At 44.6% G+C, this 20,289-nt stretch overlaps 1 protein-coding gene across 1 annotated transcript in view; it reads right to left on the bottom strand.

Annotated features, from left to right (window-relative positions):
* The window catches only part of C8HXorf58 (chromosome 8 CXorf58 homolog), a 714,653-nt gene that overhangs the window by 115,577 nt on the left and 578,787 nt on the right, over positions 1-20,289 (bottom strand). Inside the window, exon 8 of the mRNA XM_085622411.1 lies at positions 1,074-1,224. Coding sequence (XP_085478537.1) covers positions 1,074-1,224 — 151 coding nt within the window. The remainder of the gene's footprint in view (positions 1-1,073; positions 1,225-20,289) is intronic.

Genomic DNA, 20,289 nt, shown 5'->3' with positions numbered 1-20,289 from the left:
GAGATGTTTTCTTTGTTTGGAAACACCTCCCTTTGGTCTGACACTGTGGCCCGCCCTACTACAAGTGGTCCACAGCCGTATTTTCAGGGTAGATTTGGCTCTGGGCCATTCTTTGTTTGCTGATGTCTCCGGGCCTTGAATTATGAGGCCTACAAACTCCAGACTCGAAAATTCTGGGCTCAGATACATATGTGGAGCTGTATGGACTGCTAAAACTGGCCCTGCCCACTCCCCCAGAGCCTTCAGCATACTTTCTTCCTATGTTCCCACTGTCCTCCTCCCGCTCACAGCCATAACAGGGAACTTGAAGTGAAGGCCTTAATAGGAATCCATAAAGGACACTGTCCCCTTTGACAGTGGCCTTTATGTTGAGTCTCATGTAAAAAGACTAGCAGCTACTAGTTTCCTATGCATGAAGACCCTTCAGAAAATACTCCCACTTCTTTCCATCAGCTGTCACAAAACTATGATTCGTGCAGTTATTTAATCTAAATTGGAATATAAGAACTCAATCTGTAATTTCCCAGCTGGAAGCTATAAAGAATGTGGCAGCATGACTTACTTTGGATCTCAAACACAGATATCATGTCTTAAATCCTCTTGCAACTCTTCACTGGATATCAGTTGCTAAAAGAATCACTTAAATGCTTCTGCATTTATCAGACTATCTATTTTGCTGGGCCAGTGATTCTTTAGAACAATATTTATGGTTAGTTACCTAGATGTCTCCTTCGCTCTGGCTTTGTTAACTTACAATACAAAAGACCGACTAGATGAGGTGTGGTGGCAGTTCATTTTCCTCGATTACAGGAGAAAGCTGGAATGTCAGCCTGATAACTCTTTAGCCTCACACACCCAAGAGTACAGCCTTTCACTTCGGCCACACAACAGGATATGCCCAGAAGATGTCTGCATGACCCTTTCTTGTCTATTGCTGGAGCACCACTTGAGGCTGCTGTGCACTATACCAATACCTATGATTATCATCATTGAGCAATTCAACTTATGCAGATTATTGACATAGTATGCTGGGTTTAAACATTTAATTTACTGAATATGTCACATGCATTTACCTCTTTTTCTTTCACTTGGCCATAAACTCTCCTCATTTTAGCCACCTTCTGTAGAGCATGGTGAGAACGACGGGCTGAGAGCCTGGATGATGCAGACTGCTGTGTAGAGCGGGATGTGGACGCTAATGATGTCGGTGGCGGCATCGGGGATCTACAGAGAAAACAGGCAAATGAGTATTGCTATTCTTCTGGCACCATAATACATTAAAATAACTGAATACTGTGTTTACAAACTGTGGGAAGTCAGCCTTTTCTGCATGGTCACCCCTTATTTTTTGCCTTTTGCTGTGCTCTCTATTGTTGTTGGTGTCAGAAAACTGTGCACTTTAACTCTGCTAATCAACAGTAAAGTGACTGTGCTCCCCCTTTAACCATGGTCAATTTAGGCATATTCCTAATTGGGATATTTATCTTACCTGTAAGTTCCTAGTATAAATGTACCCAGGGCCGGTAAGTTAAATATCACTAGTGGACTGAAGCTCCTATTTTGCTATCCACTACATGGACTTTTGTAATATCAGATGAGGACTGAACATAATGTCTGAGACCTAAGAAGAGCCCTAAAGTACCGGATCTGTTTTCCCTCTTGTACCCAGGACAAAGAGGTGGACTCCAAGGGTCATAAGGCCGATCTCCTGTTAAAGCAAGAGGGACACAACAAGCTAAAAAAGGTATTTTCCAGCAACTGCCTAGCTGACCAGTGGCAACTAGACCATGACTGGACCCCGCTGTTTGGCTTCTGTCTGACACTCTGTAAGTCTCATAGTGCCTACTCTGAGGTGCTAGTGGGGGGCTTTAGAAGCGTACTTCTTTGGTGGATTGGGACTTAAAGTACTAAAGTCAGAAGGTAAAATCTTTCACCACAGTGCAAAGTCATGATGTGTGCTCTGTACACCCACATTTGTTGCTGACTGGTGGTAAATGACTCTGGCTGCTCCTGGGATCTGTCTAATGAGGCCCAGGGACAGTGCTATGTTGAAAACATAAGTGGAAAAGCACCCTTGCATTAGTGTACACTATGTGTTAGGGTACATCTATAATTGACATGACCTACCCTATAAGTCTCTAGTAGATAATAGGGCAAAAGGGATTACAACTACATTTCAGTCCCTAGTACATAATAGGGCATCAACGTTTAGAGGCCATCAGCCTTTGTTGCACTTGCATGTGTGCACTGCTGAGTGCCTACGGTCATTTTAAAAGCAGGCCTGTTCTGCAGCACTGCTTTTAAATGTAACTTGTGCCCAAACTCGACTTCGGTGGTAGGGGCACTTAAAAAGTGATAATCTATATTATGTTTACATATTAGGTAGCCCCAGGGTCTACCCTAGGTGTCCCAAGGGTGTGGCAATCATGTAATTATAAGAAGGGTGCTTATAAAAGATGTTTTATATGCCCTGATGATGGAGAACTTACACATTTCATTTTCCCAATTAGCCACATAGGATAACATGGCAATAGTTTATGAACGCATAAATATTGCTAGGAATTGAATGAAAATATTTCAAGGTCAGAAGCGGGACTCTGCATAGGGCTTTTATGGGCCTCTCCTGTGCATTGGACCTTGTAGATAGCGATCCATTATGGGATATGATGGAAGAGGCTTGAATTAACCCCCCGGCTTGAACTTATATGGCACTTGCACCGGGACACCACAACTTCAATGCAGTGCACAAGAACTGGTGGTTGCACTGCCCCAATAAAGGTTGTAAGAGGGGCCAGGCAAGGCTGCATCTTAACTCCCTTTCTTTTTTTACATTAATTCTCTGGACTTAGCATTGAAATCATGTAGTGAAGATGTTCCCAGATTTGGTTTTCAGGTTGTGCCGGTACTGCTGTATGCGGATGATGCAGTCCCTTTAGCTCGATCAGCCAATGGTCTCCAGAAACTTTCAAATCGTTTTAACAATTTTATGCTTGTTCTTAAACTTAAAGTGAATCAGTGAAAGTCCTTTATCATGTCATGTGGCCCCAGACGTATACAATCTAAAGTGTTTTCTATAGGGGGTAGCCCTATTGAGAAAGTGCTTACTTTTAATTATTTAGGCATTTCTTTACATACCAATGGAAGATGGAACAGGTTAATGACCCAAAGAGCACAGATAATGGAAGTGGCTGGTGATGCAATATTCAGATTTGCCAAAAAGCTGGGTCAAAAACTGATTCGGGAGATACTCCAGCTATACAAGACGAAAGGTTTATCTGTAGGTACCTATGGGGCCAGCGCCAGGGGTTACGCTTTTCCAAGGAAACTCCGAATTGCGGAAAATAGTTTTTTTGTGGCATTTACTAGCCATCCCCAAATCTACTGCAACTTTGATCACACATATGGATTGAGCTTAGGTTTTATTGCAGATCAAGTCAGTTTGGCTCCACTTCTTTTATGGTTAAAGGTATGGAATACTTCTAAGGCCCAATTTACGCCTGCAATGATAGCTGATTGTCTAAATTTAGACAATATGAATGCTATCCCATTGTTGGTTTATATCAAAAACACTTTTCATAGCTTGGGTCTTAGTCCTTTCTTTGATAACCCTGGAAAAAGTGGCCGCATAGCAAAAGAGATAGTTAAAGGGGCACATAGAGCTTTTAGAGAAGAAACCGGATTTATAGGCCAGAGCCTTATCTAAGCTGGATAACAAATTCTGAGTACAGATTCTACCTCACTAGGCTAAGATTACATACAATTCATTTTCTTGTGGCCTTTCCCGTATACTGAACTTGGCATGCTTCTCTCCCATGCTGTCCATGCGATTTGGTCACTGCTCAAAGCACTATGTACTTCATGCTTTTTTGCACATTGTATGATTCTCTTAGAATTCAATGTTTGCGCCCACTTCTTTAAAAAAAGCATTTTGTTTCTCATAAAGAAGGGCTAATCTTTCTGCAAAGTTTATCTTCTGTCAAAATTTGCACAGCTGTCCTAAATTATATTATTACTACTACTAAATTAAGGAAAAACTATGCACTTTAAACAAGCTGGTAAGATCTTAATTGTCTAAGTACTGTTTTATCTAGTCCCTGGGAGGATTTTTATATATTCCATTAATAATTTAGTTTTATTGCGTTAAATTACTTAAAGGTTAAACTTTTTTGTAGTGTTTTTATGGCCATATTTACTGGCAGAATAAAGATACTTTGACTGAATGAAAATCTCATTCAAAGACTGAATTTATTAAAAATTGTACAGAAAAGAAGTTAAAAGATGTTCTTGTCTGCAAGCCAAAATTCAGACTTCTTGCAGTCTTCCTTGATTGGTCAGAGTTAAAAGGTTTAGCCAGGCTGTTTTGATGAAGTGATATGTGGCTCATTATACAGCGAGAAGGAGTGAGAAGTATTTGATAAGGGTATATCAGTTTTTAGCGGACATGGTTGGCGCGGACATGCAGGAACATGGGTACCAGTTCAAGTACTGTCGCCCTGAGAATTCTGTGCACTGATCCATCACTCCGCTATGGGATCCCAGTAGCAATGTTTTTGAGATAGATGTGGTCTATAAGATCTCAATTAATGACTATAAATAATTGATTATGGAATCATGCTACCTGTGGATGTGAAATCAGTTTTCTATAATTGAGCTGTGTTGCTTTTAAATGACTCTAATGCCTTAGTCATCAATTGGCAATATCATTGTTCCTGCTCCTCATTTTACGTCATCATCAACATTATTTCAATCACAAAAATCAAAAAAGTACACAGCACATCATAGATAAAATACGAAGTATAGATAATTGGTTTTGCATAACATAAATCCCCCCAAAAAGTTAAAAACAGGAGGTTAAAACAGATAAAATGTTCTGTGCGTCATACAGTGCATTTGGAACGATTGATCCACAGTGCATGCAAGTATCTGGAAAGGCCAAAGACCGCTACTCTGCGTGTATCTGTTGTCAAAATTCTCAGCACCTCAAGGTAGTGGCCTGGGCCAACCAGTTTACATAGCGGACTTATCCATTTCTTTCTCAAAGATTTGTAATATGGACAGAAAAAAAGCGAATGCACAATGGATTCTGAACTGGCGCCACACGCAGGGCAGAGATCGTCATTAAAAACAACATTGCGCCACTTTGTGTAAAACAGTTTTGTGGTTAAGGTTTTATAGCGGAACTGAAAGAATAATTTACGTATCAGAGGGGGACAATTTCATCAATAGTATCCTTAAAGTGGGCAATAGGTTTAAAATTTAGCAATTCATGAGTCAAACGTCCCTCAGTTTTTGCCAAAGCTTTTTCTGATATAGCTTCCCAAAACATTTTTTCTTCCTCACCCTTGGTATGATGGCCAGACTTTCTGGGTTTGACCAAAAACCCTCCATCCCAAGCCTCCCCAGTAGACCCCTTAGAGATCTAAACCAGGAGATCGAGGTTACCTGTGGGAACGTCAAGAGACCAATTAATGGCTCACGGCAAGACATGCGCTCATCCACAGACCACAACCTGTGCCAGAACATGAAGTTTATAGTTCTATTTATGTACCAGCTGTCTATGGGCGAGGTCCAATTATAGGGGCATCAGGGGGGTACTGAAAGGTATGTCTACCAAGGATCTAAGAAAGCAATTCTCAGCGGTAGACAAACAGTTAGTGTTGCCCGTGCCTCAAAGTTCTGCTCCGTAGAGGACCCCCCTAGAACCTTGGTATTATAAATTTCCAAAGCTGGTGTTAGGTGCCTGGACAGGGTTTTCCTATGAATTTTAGTAATGTGGGCAGTCTGATGGATTAATTGTAGTTTTGTTTTCTCAATGTGGGCAGCCCAGTGAGTTGCCGGGGTCAGGCGAATACCTAAATAATCGAAAGCGTCAACTCGCTCCAGTTTGCTACTGCCAGCTAACACAGGTCTTTTGGAGGGATTGGCCATTCCTCTCTTAAAAATCATATAATTGGTTTTGGCCTCATTTAGCATCAAACCCTGCTCATCACAGAACTTGATAAAATCATTCAAAAGCTGTTGTAGTCCCTGCGGGGATTTAGAAATTAGGAGTATGTCGTCGGCGAAAAGAAGGGCAGGGACTCTTCTTGTGCGGATTTTTGAGGCTTCACACCCGTCTCGGTCTAAAAAGTCAACTACAACGTTAATAAAAAGGGTAAAAAGTGTGGGGGCTAGTACACATCCCTGCCTTACTCCGCGCTGAACTGGGAATGTAATCCGAATAAAACATCTAAAAGATTTCTCTGTATCCCCTGTTCTTTTAAGACTCTCCATAGGCTAGCTTGCGGGACTAGGTCAAAAGCAGATCGTAGGTCGACAAAGGCTACAAAGGCCACGTAGGCTTTCCTCTTTTGACTGCCACTTCCTTCCAATAAATACAAAGGAGGTGGAAAGCTTGATCCAAGGTGTTTATTTTTGCACGAAAACCAGCTTGAAAATCACTCGGGATTAGAGAATCTAGGATCCAATCCTGAATCGTCCTAACATGCGATTACAAAACATTTTCTGGAGAGAATCAATAAGGTTTATAGGCCTATAACTGGCAGGCTTTGCTCTGTCCCCTTTTTTATAGATGGGAACAATTTCTGCAATTTTCCAGGAAAGAGGAAAATGAGTTCCAGTCAGGATTGAGTTAGTAAGAAAATGTATGTAAGAGCCCCAGAGTATATCCTTTTTATAAAAGTCATTAGGGATTTTATCGGGCTGGGGGCGTGGGCTGGGACGCATGAGCGAAGTATTGCTTGCGTTTCCTCTACAGTGAAATGAAGACACCACCTTCACCGCCAGGCACCTCCTGGCACCCCTCAATCACTTCCTCAACTGCTGTATTGTTTGATTCATAATGGAAACTATAATGTGCTATCCACTCCTCAGGCTGAACTGTGAATTCCAGGGCTCTCTTGTTCCCCTTAAACCAGTACGCAGCTTTACTCCAGAAACTCTTTGAGTCTTTAGCTAACAATGCCCTCCTTAGGGAGGACCACAAGGTGCCCCCTCCCACTCCTTCTTTGTTGTCTCGATTGCCTGCCTATACTTGGCTATACATACCACGACCTTAGAGCGTACTTTCTGCCTGACTGCTGTACAAGCGCCCCCTTTGCAATCCTGCAATCTTGGTTATACCAGGCGACCTGATGGGCTGACCTCTGATATGTGCAATTTCCTGCCTTTTTCCGGGATTTGCATGGTTGACTTACCATTTCCCTGATCCCAATATATAATGTCTCGTGACAGGATCCCAGACTCTCCACAGCATTATTAGCAGGGTATTTTGCTAGCTCCTCTAGTACCAGGCGAACTTTACCCTTAACTACGTCTAAAGTCCCCGGATGTTCCTCCACCCAATCCCATCTGAACGCCCTCTGGTTGTTCATGATTGAAAGGACACCCAGGTCAGGGCTACCCCTTAATTCAGTTCAAGAGTGCCCTGCTCGATGAGAGTAAGGTCTAGGGCGTTATGGTCACTATCGGCTTTTTTGACCACTGACATATCTTTGACTAAATGCCAGAGTTTAAGAGAGACCAGGCAGTAGTCTATTCTGGTTTCGTGACTAGTTCTATTAAAGGTAAAGTCCCCTTTTGGGTCAGAGTTAGTTCTACTTTTTGTGGCTCTCAGATCGTGCTGCATGGTGAGAGCCAGCACCTGGGCTCCTCTCTTAGTCCACCTGGCTGTAGGAAGGTCTAGCTGTGGGATTTGCCACTCACAATCCCACTCGTCAGTCAGATCTGATGGGATTAGGCGAGTGGTTTCGAATGTACAGTTAAAATCACCCACCACCAATGCCGGGACATTATCTGAATAATGGGACAGGGAGAGGTCTAGAGTACAAATCATATTAGTTTTGCCCAAGCCCCGCACCACTCTATTATATATGTTAAAAATCCTAATTTTCTCTCCACTATAAAAGGTAAGCTCCAACTGTCTTGGATTCGACATTGAGGAGCTTAATTTTAATCCCTAGTTCGATTTTAACCCATACTGCTAACCCTCCTGAGGGTCTGCCCAGCTCCTTCCTGGTGCCATTAATGGCATAGACGGAGAAGCCACTTCTATGTGGGATATGCAAACTCCAGGTTTCCTGGAATAAAATTACATCATAGGAGTCTACAAAAGAACACCATTCCGGATCAACCAATAGCTTAGCGATCCCTGCCACGTTCTATACAAGAAACCTTAAAGAGCGATCAGCAGAATACCCCCCTTCCATAATCCCAAGAGTGGGTGCAACCACGCCCATCTTTCATCCACAACAGTAAACTCACAGTTAGCCTCAGAAGTGGATATCAGGTCCAAGGGTGTAGGGGATTTTGATAGAGTAGGGCTTAATAATAATGACGTTGGGGGCCTAAAGGACCTCTGTTATTAGCTGATTTTGTCTGTTGTTCATGCGGGAGTATGCTTTGCCTTCTCCATTCGTCCATATTAAGTATGGGGAATCCTAGTGGGGCAGGTCCACGAGATATCAACGTTGGCCTAAAGGGGGTTCTCCGGCAGGGGGTCTATATTTGATGGAGATAAGGGAGTTTGCAGAGGGGATTGTATGTGAGGATTCCAGGTTTATTCCGCTGAAGAGCTCAGGAGGTCCAACTTCCAGAATTTGACTGGGAGCTCCCTGAACGTCAAGCTGGTGCATCCTCACCGAATCTGGACTGGTGAAGAGCAGCGAGGGCCCTCGGAAGAAAAAGCTCCAGAAGGTTTTCAAGCGTGAAGGTAAAAGTTTGACTAGGGTATCTGAGAAGGGCTCCATCGTGGTCAGCTTGAAACTTTGACTTTGTCCTGGTCAAGCACGACCAGCTGTCCCAGAGTGGCGCTATAGGTTTCTAAGTGCTAGAAACTGTTTCATCTTTACAAATTCATATCACTGGTTCCCTACATTGAATTATTTTAGTTTGGGTGTCATTTTAAAGATAAAATATTTCAGATTTTTATAAACTGGTGTAGGATTTTTATTGAATGTTGTGTTCTAACTATTTACTGAATTGGTGTTTTTAAATGTTTTACATACCTGTCTCCTAAATTGAGTCTGGCTGCTTGTAGCCAAGCGACCAAGGGTTGAACATGGGAATAATTTATTGAGACCTATGCTGAACCCTAGACTGTGTTGGTGGCTTATTGCTGATGGTTGATGCATGTTTAACACTACTAATAACCCACTTACCAACAACCACGACAAACCTGCTTGGTGTATGTGACCCATGGAATCAGCGTCAAATTACGTCTTGGTCCAAGGCCATTGACTATCATTGGGACTTTGTGCTTCTTAGTGCTATTCCTACTTAAAACTTTAACAATTACTATCTCGTCACATTTATTGCATTTTTGTCATTTCAGTGTCATTTTGCTTATTAGATTTTACTCTTTACAAAACATATGAACAAATATATATGTTTACATAGTTTAAGGGCTAAATATGAGAGAGAGGGGATGCAGACATGTTCTTTTAGTGGATTTAGGATTGCAGGGTTCAACACTCTAGCATTCAAAATGTTATTCATAACTTGCACCATATGTAGAAGTGGTTGCTACAGATTGCTTATTTTTTTCAGGGCTATGATAACGTTTGCCTAATTTACCAGTGCTCAATTAATTAATCTTAAAAAGTGACCTTGGAAGTATGAATGACTGTCCGCTCTGTAGGGATTCCACCTTGTGGCTGCAGATCACACACAGATGTCTGCAGGGAGCCCTTAACTTGCAGATCTAGCTTTTCAGCTCAGTGAAACAGCAAAGTGTCAAAGAAGTTAGGAAAAACCTAAATTAATATTTTGAAATTAATGAACATTTGAATGTTTTACCATTAACAGTATAGACTAAGTCAGAGACCATTAAAAGGACATTGCAACATATAAAGGATCCTATAAAAGAGAAACCATACAGGCACCCACTATCATCTAAAAATGATCACCCAACTTCTTTGACACACCAAGAACTTAAACTATGTAGTTGTATGTCAGAATATTGCTTCAATGAATGAATGAATAAATGACTTGATTTATAAAGCGCGCGGCTACTACTAGAGTGTCCAGGAGCTATAGTAGCACACTCCAGGAGGAAAGTGGGCAGAGTTCATTCTTTAATTAAATGGGTTGTTGTTGTTTACGGAACAGTTTTTTGTCTGGGATGCATTTAATGGGTAGAGCAAGGGCGTCCTAGCAAGGACCGAATAGGCTGAGCCACTCAACTTCTTCCTTTTGTTACGGGGTATGGACAAAAGGTGAGCTGACTGGGAACGGAGGGACCGTTTAGGGCAGTCCCTGAATAGTCTTTTATGCAGGTAAGTGGGACCTATTTCGTAGTAGGCTGCATGTGCTATTGACAGGGCTTTGAAGATGACCCTTATTTTCATGGGAAGCCAGTGAAGATGGATGCGATATTGAGGGACAGAGGCAGCCTTAGGGAGTTTAAATAGCAGACACACTGCCATGGTTTGAATCTTGTGTAGTCTATGCAGGAGGTATTCGGGGAGACCAAGGTTAAGTCCATTCGCGTAGTCCAATCTGAACAGTATTAAAGCCTGTGCTACCAATTTCTGGGCTTCCCAAGGTAGGAGTTAAAGGAATTTCCTAAGCCTCCTAAGAATTCAGCAGGTGAACTTGCTGCAATCTGGTCCTGGAAGGATAGATGCGAGTCAATGAGCACCTCTAGGTTCTAGCCACATCCGTAGGGGGAGCAGAACAGGAAGTGGGCCAGGCCCCTACCCAACCTGGAAGTGGGCCCGCACCAAATATGGGGATCTCCGTTTTTCCAAGGTTACATTGTAGAGAGTTATTTTTCAGCCAGTCCATGACCCCAAGTCAGGCATGCTGCAAGTTTTATCTTGGCCTCAGGATCGTTGTTGTTGTAGGTCAGCAGCAGCTGAGTGTTATCTGCATAGGAGACCACCTGGATGTCAAAGGATATGATGAGGTGGCCAAAGGGGTCAGGTATATATTAAAGAGTGTAGGGCTCCAATATTTTAATTGTTTGGCCTCGGAAAAAAAGGCTTGAGCCAAACTGTTTGTTCCCTGTGTTCCAGAAAGGTGCCTTCCCATCAATTCCAATGTCAACAAGATGGCCCAACAAGATCTAATGTGAGATTGCGTCAAAAGCCACCAAGAGATTCAACAGGATCAGAGCAGCGCTTGGTGCCGCGTCCAGTGCAAGTCTGATGGCGTGAGTAATCTCCATGAGAGATGTCTTGGTGCTATATAGCGCCCTAAAGGCGGACTCAGAGGGGTGGAGAAGTTTTGATGTTTGCAAGAAAGATGTTAGCTGGGTATTGACAACTTTCTCTATTATTTTGGAGATCCCAGGTAACAGAGAGATGGGCCTGAAATTTGAGAGTGTCTTTGGATTAGCATTGTTTTTTTGTTTTTGTTTTTAGCAAGGGGATGACATTGGCCCTCTTCCTGGAAGCGGGAACAATCCCCGAGTGCAGGGAGATTGAAAAGAGTTCCAGATAGATGGGGGATGTTCCCAACAACTCTCAAACATTTAGGGGGGAAGGCAATCCAATGAGAAGCCAAATTTACATATGGAAAGAAGGGTCCCTAATTCATCAGAGGAATGCAGAGTAAACTCTAATAGTTTGTCTTGGGCTCTACGTAACATTGAGGTCTTAGAATTAGTAGAAACTTTAACGTTTGAGCTAAATTGTCTTGGATTTTATGAATTTTGTCTTTAAAAAAACAAGCTAAGTAGGGAGCAAAGGGAGGAGCTAGTTTCTAGTAAAGGTGAAAAACCTCAAGATTTCTTTGGCATTGTAGCTAGCTTTTTAAATTGACTGTGAATAGTTGGTGCACAATGCTATTTTCAAATTAATGTGATATATGCTCAAGGTCGCTTTATAACGGCTTTTGTCCACTGTCCTATTGTTTCCTCCAGAGGTGTTCTAGAGCTTTCCAGCGCTTGCTTCTAAGTCCTTTGTAAACCAGCAAGCAGATATCGTGTGTCTAGTAGTTCCAGATTTAGCTAGTGGAACTGCAATAGATGCAGCTTCCTTCAGCCAGTTACGAGGATTTGTCAGCTATTATACTGCCCGTCAGATTAGACGTAGTGCGATCTAAAATGTTTTTCAATTGGACTATGTTAACTTTGTTCCATGCAAGGTTTATTTGTGTAGAGCTCAGTCTTAGCTGCCTTTATTGGCGCAGAACAGGTCCATGAAAATGATATTAAAAAGTGATCAGACCAAAGGACTTCCTTAGGGCTGGCAATTTCGACCATGGGGTTGGACACAATGGCATAAATACTGTGACCTGCCTTGTGTGTAGGGCCTTATAGGGATGTTGATAGATCAATATCGACAAATGAATCACACAGTTTTATGGCTAGGCTGTCAGTGTCATTATCTAGCTGAATATTGAGGTCTCCTAGAATAGAGAAATGTGTATACTTAAAAGCTTTGATTCCTAGAGCTTGGGAGATGGAATTGAGGAACTCTCTAGCGATCCCAGGCGGGCAGTAGATCAAGACTCCTGCGAAGGAGCATTTTGCAGAGGGGGAGATAACAAATCCCAGCGCCTCCGCACCCACTAGATTATCAATTGTTAATGTGTTTCATTTGTGTGTTTTATTGAACGCTATGGCCCCCTTATCTCCCCTTTTACCCATCCGATCTAAGTGTAAACAGGCAAAATCTGAGGGTAGTGCCAGATGAAGGTCAGGGTAAGAATCCTCGTTGAGCCAAGTCTCGGTCATGAAGAGGACGTCCAAGTGGTCCTCCTCAAGAAGATTGTACATATTAGGTGCGTGTTTGAGGAGTGAGCGCACATTTCTTAAGGCTGTCTTGAGATTACAGGGGCTAGCAGACTGATGATTATTGACGCTGATGCTTGTATAAACTATGGGTAGAGGACATTTGCATTTAGAGTAGCAAACTGGGCCTAAGCATGCTGAAGGAATTAATTTATTACATCTTAATGTGTGGAGTTTTAATTCATGTAGTTCTGCCGAGGAGTAGCTGATACGGGGACTTACCTCTTCTGCGGCACCAGCAGAGTGGCTGGTGCAGGCCGCAGTCGGGATGCGGACGGGCGCAGATGGGCTTGCCTTAGGTACCGCTTCAGCACGCCAGCAGCGTGTCCGTGCCGCTGTCATGCTTTTATGCCGCAAGTTCGCGTATGCTCCTAAAACTAGAGTGATGCCTAGGAGCACAGAATCAAGCTCCTGGAAGTGACCTCACGGTCTCATAGAGCGCATCCTTGGTAGTAACCAAAAGAGTATGCTACAACATGCAGGTATTCGGCTAACTAAGTGTTCTGAGAGTTTTTTTATGGGAGCCTTTAAAATATTCTTAAACAGTGCAGTTTTTTAAAATAACATACTAGGGAAACAAATGCATAGGTCTCCTTCAGTGATTTGGTGTGAGATAGGCTTCTAATGATTTATTAAAAACAATTCAGATTCATATAGTTTTGAAATAAATATTTTGTCCAACAGTCATAGAGGTAACTGAATGAATTACCCCCTTAAACTACGTCAGTTACCTCCAGACAAGCGCTAGGCTAGCGCGTCGGCGCTGCAGCCTTGCTTTTATGCCCCTACTTCGTGTATTCTCCTAAAACTAGAGAGCTGCCCGAGATCACAGAATCCCACCGCTGGATGTGAACTCACCGTGCCGTAGAGCGCGTCCTTGGTACTAATCAAGAGAGAGTATGCTACAACGTTCAGGTGGTATTTGGCTAACAAAGCATTGTGAGAGTTTTTACCAGAGCCTTTAAAATATTCTTAAACAGTGCACTTTAAAAAAAATAATATACTAGGGAGACAAATGCAAATGTCTCCTTCTGTGATTTCGTGTGAGATAGGCTTCCAAAGCTTTTATTAAAAAATAATCCAGATTCATACAGTTTAAAAAAAGAAATTCTCCAACAGTCATAGAGGTGACCGAACAAATTCCCCCCTTAAACTGCGTCAGTTACCTCCAGAGAAGCGCTAGGCCTCAATAATATCGTGCCACAATAATATTGTGGGCAAAATATCAGGAACCAAAATACAGATAAAGTAAGTATATAAAGTTAGACAGAGATCTAATTTACTGTATTCCCTGTTTAGTTCAATGAAGAAAAACTATACTTACCTATATGTACTTAGCTTGTTAATATTTTGGCCCTTGATACTGTCAGGATTATAGGAATAATAGATTTCTGAAAAAATAATCCCTATCTAGTTGGGAATTTTTTTTGACAGAAGATCTGGATCTACAAAACTCTAGATAATTGCCTGACCTTTTGTTTATAGCACAGTGGTTGCGAAATGTTTTCGTAACTTGATATTGCTTTGGTTTCTGAGACAGCATTTTATTGGCTCAAATGCCTTTTCTTATGGTAGGCTCTAAAGTGGCTTGGTTTTTAGGAAAGTGGTTTTGCTTCTTTGTCAAAGACTTGTAGAATAGTCCAAGCTCTTGCATATTTTCTGAATTTATGTTCCTCGTCCGCATAAAACGCTGCAGCAGCAAGTAGAGGCGTCCACTTTCATTTATGCAGCTTGTGCTACGTATGGAGCTGTTGGTGGAGAAATGCATGTTTACCACTACTTTGAAGTGCCTTTGACTTGAAGGGCATTGGGGAGGAATACTTGTTAAATGTTAATCAGACGTGTTTCCACATTAAATGAAGATCATGAAGGACCAAGTCCATAAAGATATTCGTAAAATGCAGAACAGCTTCTTAAGGTATCTATTCATTTTCAATTACACTGTTCCAAGAAAATTTTGTAAAAGGAGTCTGAGGTATATTGGATTGATGGACACCAGATCTTGTTATATTTACAACAGGAATTTAGTGATGGTAATTCAGGATGACACTGTCTACAGACTGTCAAAGCATGGTGACAGTCTCAGTGGCGTAAAGAACCTTGAGGGGGCCCCCTGCAAAGTATATGGAGGAGTCCCACTTGAGACTCACTCAGGAGCTCTCTTAAGCCAGGTTACTGTGCGAAGCCACCCCCCACATTGTGGGCGCCTTTGTTACGCCACTACAGTCAATTACCTAAGCCTAAATGTGGGGGAAAAAATATTCCACTTCTAGGTGGCAATGGGAGGAGTACCACGGGGATTAAATGGCCCATCATGTTGCAACCTCCATCGTAACCAGTTAGCTAGGTCAGAAATGTTGGGGTTAATTTTACCAACACCCTCTCATTTGAGTCACAAATTTTCGTAGTGGTGAAATCTAGAACTTTCACCTTTATAAAATGTTTAAAATCTGCTTATATTTTGGAATTGTGCAGCATAAACTCCGAGGGCGTCATTACGAGTTCCCCAGCTACAAAGTGCATTGTTACCGAGCAGCCAGGTGCTTCAATTCTGGACAGTGTACCCGCACTTATATCTAGGAATTATGAGGTATTTCCCCAGAACTCGGGATAACACCCAAACCTGGGAATACTGGGTCCCCTTCAGGGAGCCATAATGAGCCCAAAACTACACACATTTACCACCTGCTTGGAACAGGTGGTAAATGTGCGGGGGGCCTCTTCACTCGGTAACAGTGCAGGGGTGGATGGTGTTGCGTCCCACTAGCAGGCTGTACAGATCAGGCCTAGCCACAAGCACTATGGGGCTATGGAAGGAAATAAGGGACACACACTCAGTGTAACGGTCCCGGGAGATAACCCACATGCGGGCTCTCCCCTTTTATCACACCCTGCAGGCCACGCCTGGCCTGCGGATGACGTGCACACAGTATCCGGCTTACTGGACGGAACACAGGACAGCTAACCATTACATCTCTTCCCAACTTGGATCTTGAAACTCAGCTCCAGAAAGTCTGGCAAACACATAAAATGCCCTGGCCTCAGTCTTGGATGTTTTAACACGTAAAGTCCTGAAGGTGCCGGTTGGGTCGGGGATTGGGTCATAGGCTGTAGCAATGTTGTTGACCTCGGATGGATGGTCTACCTGGCGACAGCAGGTATGGCAGCGAATCGGGAGGCTGAGCCCCGGATGAAGTGTAGTCCGGGGTGTTGATATCTTCTTCCGCTCGGCACGGGGTATCTCTGTCCGGGTTCGGTGGGTTCCAAAGAACTGATTCTAGGGACACGGACGGGACCTCTTTGAACCAGGAGATGTTTTGAGATATCTCCTCGCTCCTTTTTCGGCCTGTCACCATGGTGCCATTGCTGGTAACGACTGTCCAAGTGCCCGGTTCATGGGCGGTCTGGAACCTCCCTCCAGGCTGGTGATCTTTGAGTAGGACTGTTGCACCTGGCTGGAGTGACCGGTGCGCAGTATGGCGTCAAACGCTTGCTCGGTGATTTTGCTGTTCTCGCCACGCCTGGGTTTCCTGGACATCATGGGGTGGGGCTGCCCACCCTGGACACATAGGGATCAGGTCTCTCTGCGGCCCTCTGAACATAAGAGCCCAGGGACTCCGCAGCGTGGTACAGTGTGGGGTGCTCCTGTATTCCCTGAGGAACTCATGGAGGCATCGATCGTGGTCTGCTTGTTCCACATTGGCAATGCGTAGCATTTTGTTTAATGTCCTCATGAACCGCTCCACGTCCCCGTTGGCTTGGGGCCATTGGGACGTGACGCGGCGGTGATGGATCCCTCGCTTATTGAGGAAGGTGGCAAAGTCAGTCCCTTGAAACGGTGGCTCATTGTCGCTTCGGATCTCGGTGGGGAATCCAAATGTAGCAAACACTTTCTCCCGTACGGGTACATCTATGAGGACGAGCGTGTGTTTCCCTCTAGGGACGTTTCCAAAGTCTATGCTCACCTTCGACCACGGGATGGTGCGGGCCTCTTCTGTAATTATCAGAGTCGGCCACTCAGGTGTGCTTGTCATCTGGCATTCTAGGTCCTCAACCATTGTTCGAGTTCTGGAAACCAGACCTTTTCTCTCATTCTTGCCTTCATTTTGGTCACTCCTTGGTGACCCCCATGGACCAGTTGAGTTGCTTGTTGCCTCAGAGCTTGCGATATTAGCAGCCTTGAGCCTTGCAGGAGTATTCCGTCTGACGTGGCACTCAGTTCGCTCCACACCCTCCATATTTTGTCAGCTCTCCACAGTCCTCCGGTGCCCATGTGTTGGTTTGCTGGAGGTATGTCTTCCATGACCCTTCTTGGACTGCTTGAAGAGTCGGGGTGTATATGGGGTCTTGCTCAGTGGCTTTCTTGATGTCTTCAAGCGTCATCGCCTGGGGGCATGCTGCAACAGAGATCATATTATGTACTGCTCCGACCCCTCAAGGTCATCCGTCTCTTCCCTGGGGGGCGGGGGGCGGGATAGGAAATCAGCGGGGTTCTTTGCCCCGGGTAGGTAGACTACCTCCATCTGGTAGGGCTGGAGTTATACGGCCCACCGCTCAATTCGGGGAGGTGGATGAGGGGCTGACCCTTTGAAGAGGGGGACCAGAGGCGGGTGGTCCGTTACCACGGTGAATGGCTGGGCCATCAGGTACAGATGAAAATGGTTGCAGGCCCATTTTATCGCGAGCGCCTCTCGCTCAATTTGGGCATATCTTGCTTCAGTGGGGGTCAGAGACTTGCATTCAAATGACAGAGCCACCCATCGGCCTGGCTCCTGTTCCTGGGCGAGCACTGCTCCCAGCCCCACCGTACTGGCTTCTACCAGTAGTTCTGTTCACTTCTCCGGATCGAAATAGGTGAAGGTGGCTTCTCCCAGTAGTGCATCTTTTATGTTCTGGAATGCCTCCTCTTCCCGTGGTCCCCAGTTCCATTTGACATCCGCTTTTGTGAGCGCCCTCAGTGGTTCGGTGCAGGTTGCGAGATCGGGGATAAATCTACCGCAATATGTAGCCATGCCACGGAAATTCGTCACTTCGGTGGGCGTAGTTGGAGCGTGGGCGCTTAGGATGGCTTGCGACTTCTTCGGATCCACCTGGATGCCCTCCTGGTTGAAAACGTATCCGAAGAAGTCCAGAGATGGTTGAAAGAACAAACACTTTTTCTGGTGGAGTGTTGCGCCATGTTCACTAAGGTGGCGTAGGGTGCTCCTCAGATGTCTGTGATAGTCAGCGGCAGTGGCAGAGTGGATCAGGATGTCGTCGCTGAAGTTTATCACCCCGGGCAAACCAGAAAACATCCCCCGGATAGTGTTCTGGAACACCTCTGCGGCTGAGGATATCCCAAAGTTCAGTTGTTTGTAACGACGCGACCCCAGGTGAGTACTGAAAGTTGTAATGTAGCAGCTTTCTTCCACCAAGGGCAGTTGGTGATACCCAACATTCAGGTCTATTTTTGAAAACCACCTTGAGCCGTTGACATCCACAATAATATCATCTGTGGTTGGCGTTATGTGGCGCTCCCTCTTGATTGCCCGGTTGGGTAGCCTCATATCGATGCAGAGACGTATGGCTCCCGGCTGTTTGGGCTTCTCTCGATGACCATCGGGGACACCCATGGTGTCGGTTCTGAGACTTTTTGCTTTCAAGCTTTTCAAGTTCTTTTTCCACCAGGGGACTCGGGTGAAAAGGGACTTGCCGATGATGTAGTGCCACGGGGGTGAATGGTCTTATCAAGGTGCATTTTGATAGGGTCGCACTTGATGTATCCGAGTCCTTGGAAGAGTTCCGGGAACTGGTCCAGTATCTCATCAACTTGATGTACCTGGGCACTCCTGGCAAACGATACTAAACCAAGATCTTCTGCCGTGTGACTGCTGATTAGTGTGTCCGCTTCACGCTCTATGACATGGATGACGGTGATGACTTCATGGTTTTCTGACCTGACCCGGACGGAGGTTGGAGGCGTCGGTATTGCTCGAGGCCCATCACATTTACGGACGCCCCTGTTTCAATGATTGCTCTCACCTCGGATCCTGTAATCCTGACTACACATGTGCATTGCAGCCTTCTGTGGCGCTTGAGTTCTCGGGTGAACGAGATTAGGTATGTTTTCACTACATCTTCTTCTGTGGACGAGTCCTCCAGCCCTTGGTACCGTTGGCTGGTTCTTTGTGATTCCTCTTTCTGCACAGAGTCTGCTATGGACAGCTGTCGCACTGCTCGTGAGGGTGGCCTTTGCCCTCGGATGTCTCGGCCTTGATTCCGTCTTCTGCCCACTGCTGCAAAGTGGTTGGCAATCCCTCAATTTGCGCAGGTTTTTCCTTAAGTGGGGCAGTCTTATGCTGCATGTGGCTCATGCCCACAGTACCCACACCGCGTCTTGGACGTTTCTGGCTTTGTCTTCTTGGGTGTATCACTCCGTGTCCTTGCTCGGAGAGCGTCAGCACGCACCGTTATGATGGTCTCTGGTTTTCCCTGAGCCTTCGTGAGGACCTGGTCCATCTTGTTTGCTCTTGCCGCGGATAGACAGTGGGTCCTTGCTAATATGAGGATGTCTTCTAGGGCGATTTTTGGTAGGCGCAAGATGAGGCCTCTTAGCATCTTGTTTTGGCAGCCTTGGATAATAGGCCCTTATTTCCTTTGGCTGATCATCCTCCGTGCACGTGCTGGCCAGTTCGCGCACATGAGCATAGAATTCACCAGGTAATTGGTGCCATATGAACATTTACTGTGTATCCCCCTTCTGCTAAAGCCCCAGTGGGTTATTTAAGGAACCTCAATAGTGAGTGTATGTAGAAGGGCCGACAGGCCACCGTACTAGGAAAGCTGCTTTCACCATATTACAGCAAGCTTGCAACGGTGCCAGATTTATTCCCAGTTAGACCTGGCATCATTGGCGTGGGCTTCCCCTGTATTTTTGCCTTTGCCTCCTGTTATTTTGCTGTGTGTTGGACTTCGTTTTGCTAGTCTAGATGCTTTGGGCACTTTGCCACTGCTGTTCAGTGCCAAAGTGCAAGTACTCCCTTTGTCAAATGTTGTTATGAATTGGTGATTCCATGATTGCCATATTTGATTTACTAGTCAGTCCCTAGTACAGCGCACTGTGTGAGCCCAGGGCATGTAAATCAAATGCTGCTAGTAGGCCTGAAGCACGTATTGTGCCACTTACATAGGCAGCCTGTAAATGTAACTCAGGCCTGCCATTGCAGAGCCTGTGTGCAGTCTGGTACTGCCATGTCGACTTGGCAAGTGCACCCACTTGCCAGGCCCTAACCTTCCCTTTTCTGACACGTGAATCACCTCTAAGGTAGGCCTAAGGTACCCCTGTGGGCAGGGTGAAGAGTATGTGAAAGGTGGGACATGCCCGGATATGTGTGCTATGTCCTAATAATGAAATACTGCCAATTTTCGTTTTTTACTATTGCAAGGCTACCTGTTCCAATAGGATAGAATGGGGAGTTTACTTATAATATCTTATAAACATAACTACCCCTGGGAACAAGGTAGGAAAATAAAGTTTGATATGCCTGAACTCAGAATTTTAAAATGCAGCTTTT

The sequence above is a fragment of the Triturus cristatus genome, chromosome 8 (assembly GCF_964204655.1).
Source record: "Triturus cristatus chromosome 8, aTriCri1.1, whole genome shotgun sequence".
Lineage (NCBI taxonomy): Eukaryota > Metazoa > Chordata > Amphibia > Caudata > Salamandridae > Triturus > Triturus cristatus.
This window is presented reverse-complemented; position numbering and strand designations above follow the sequence as displayed.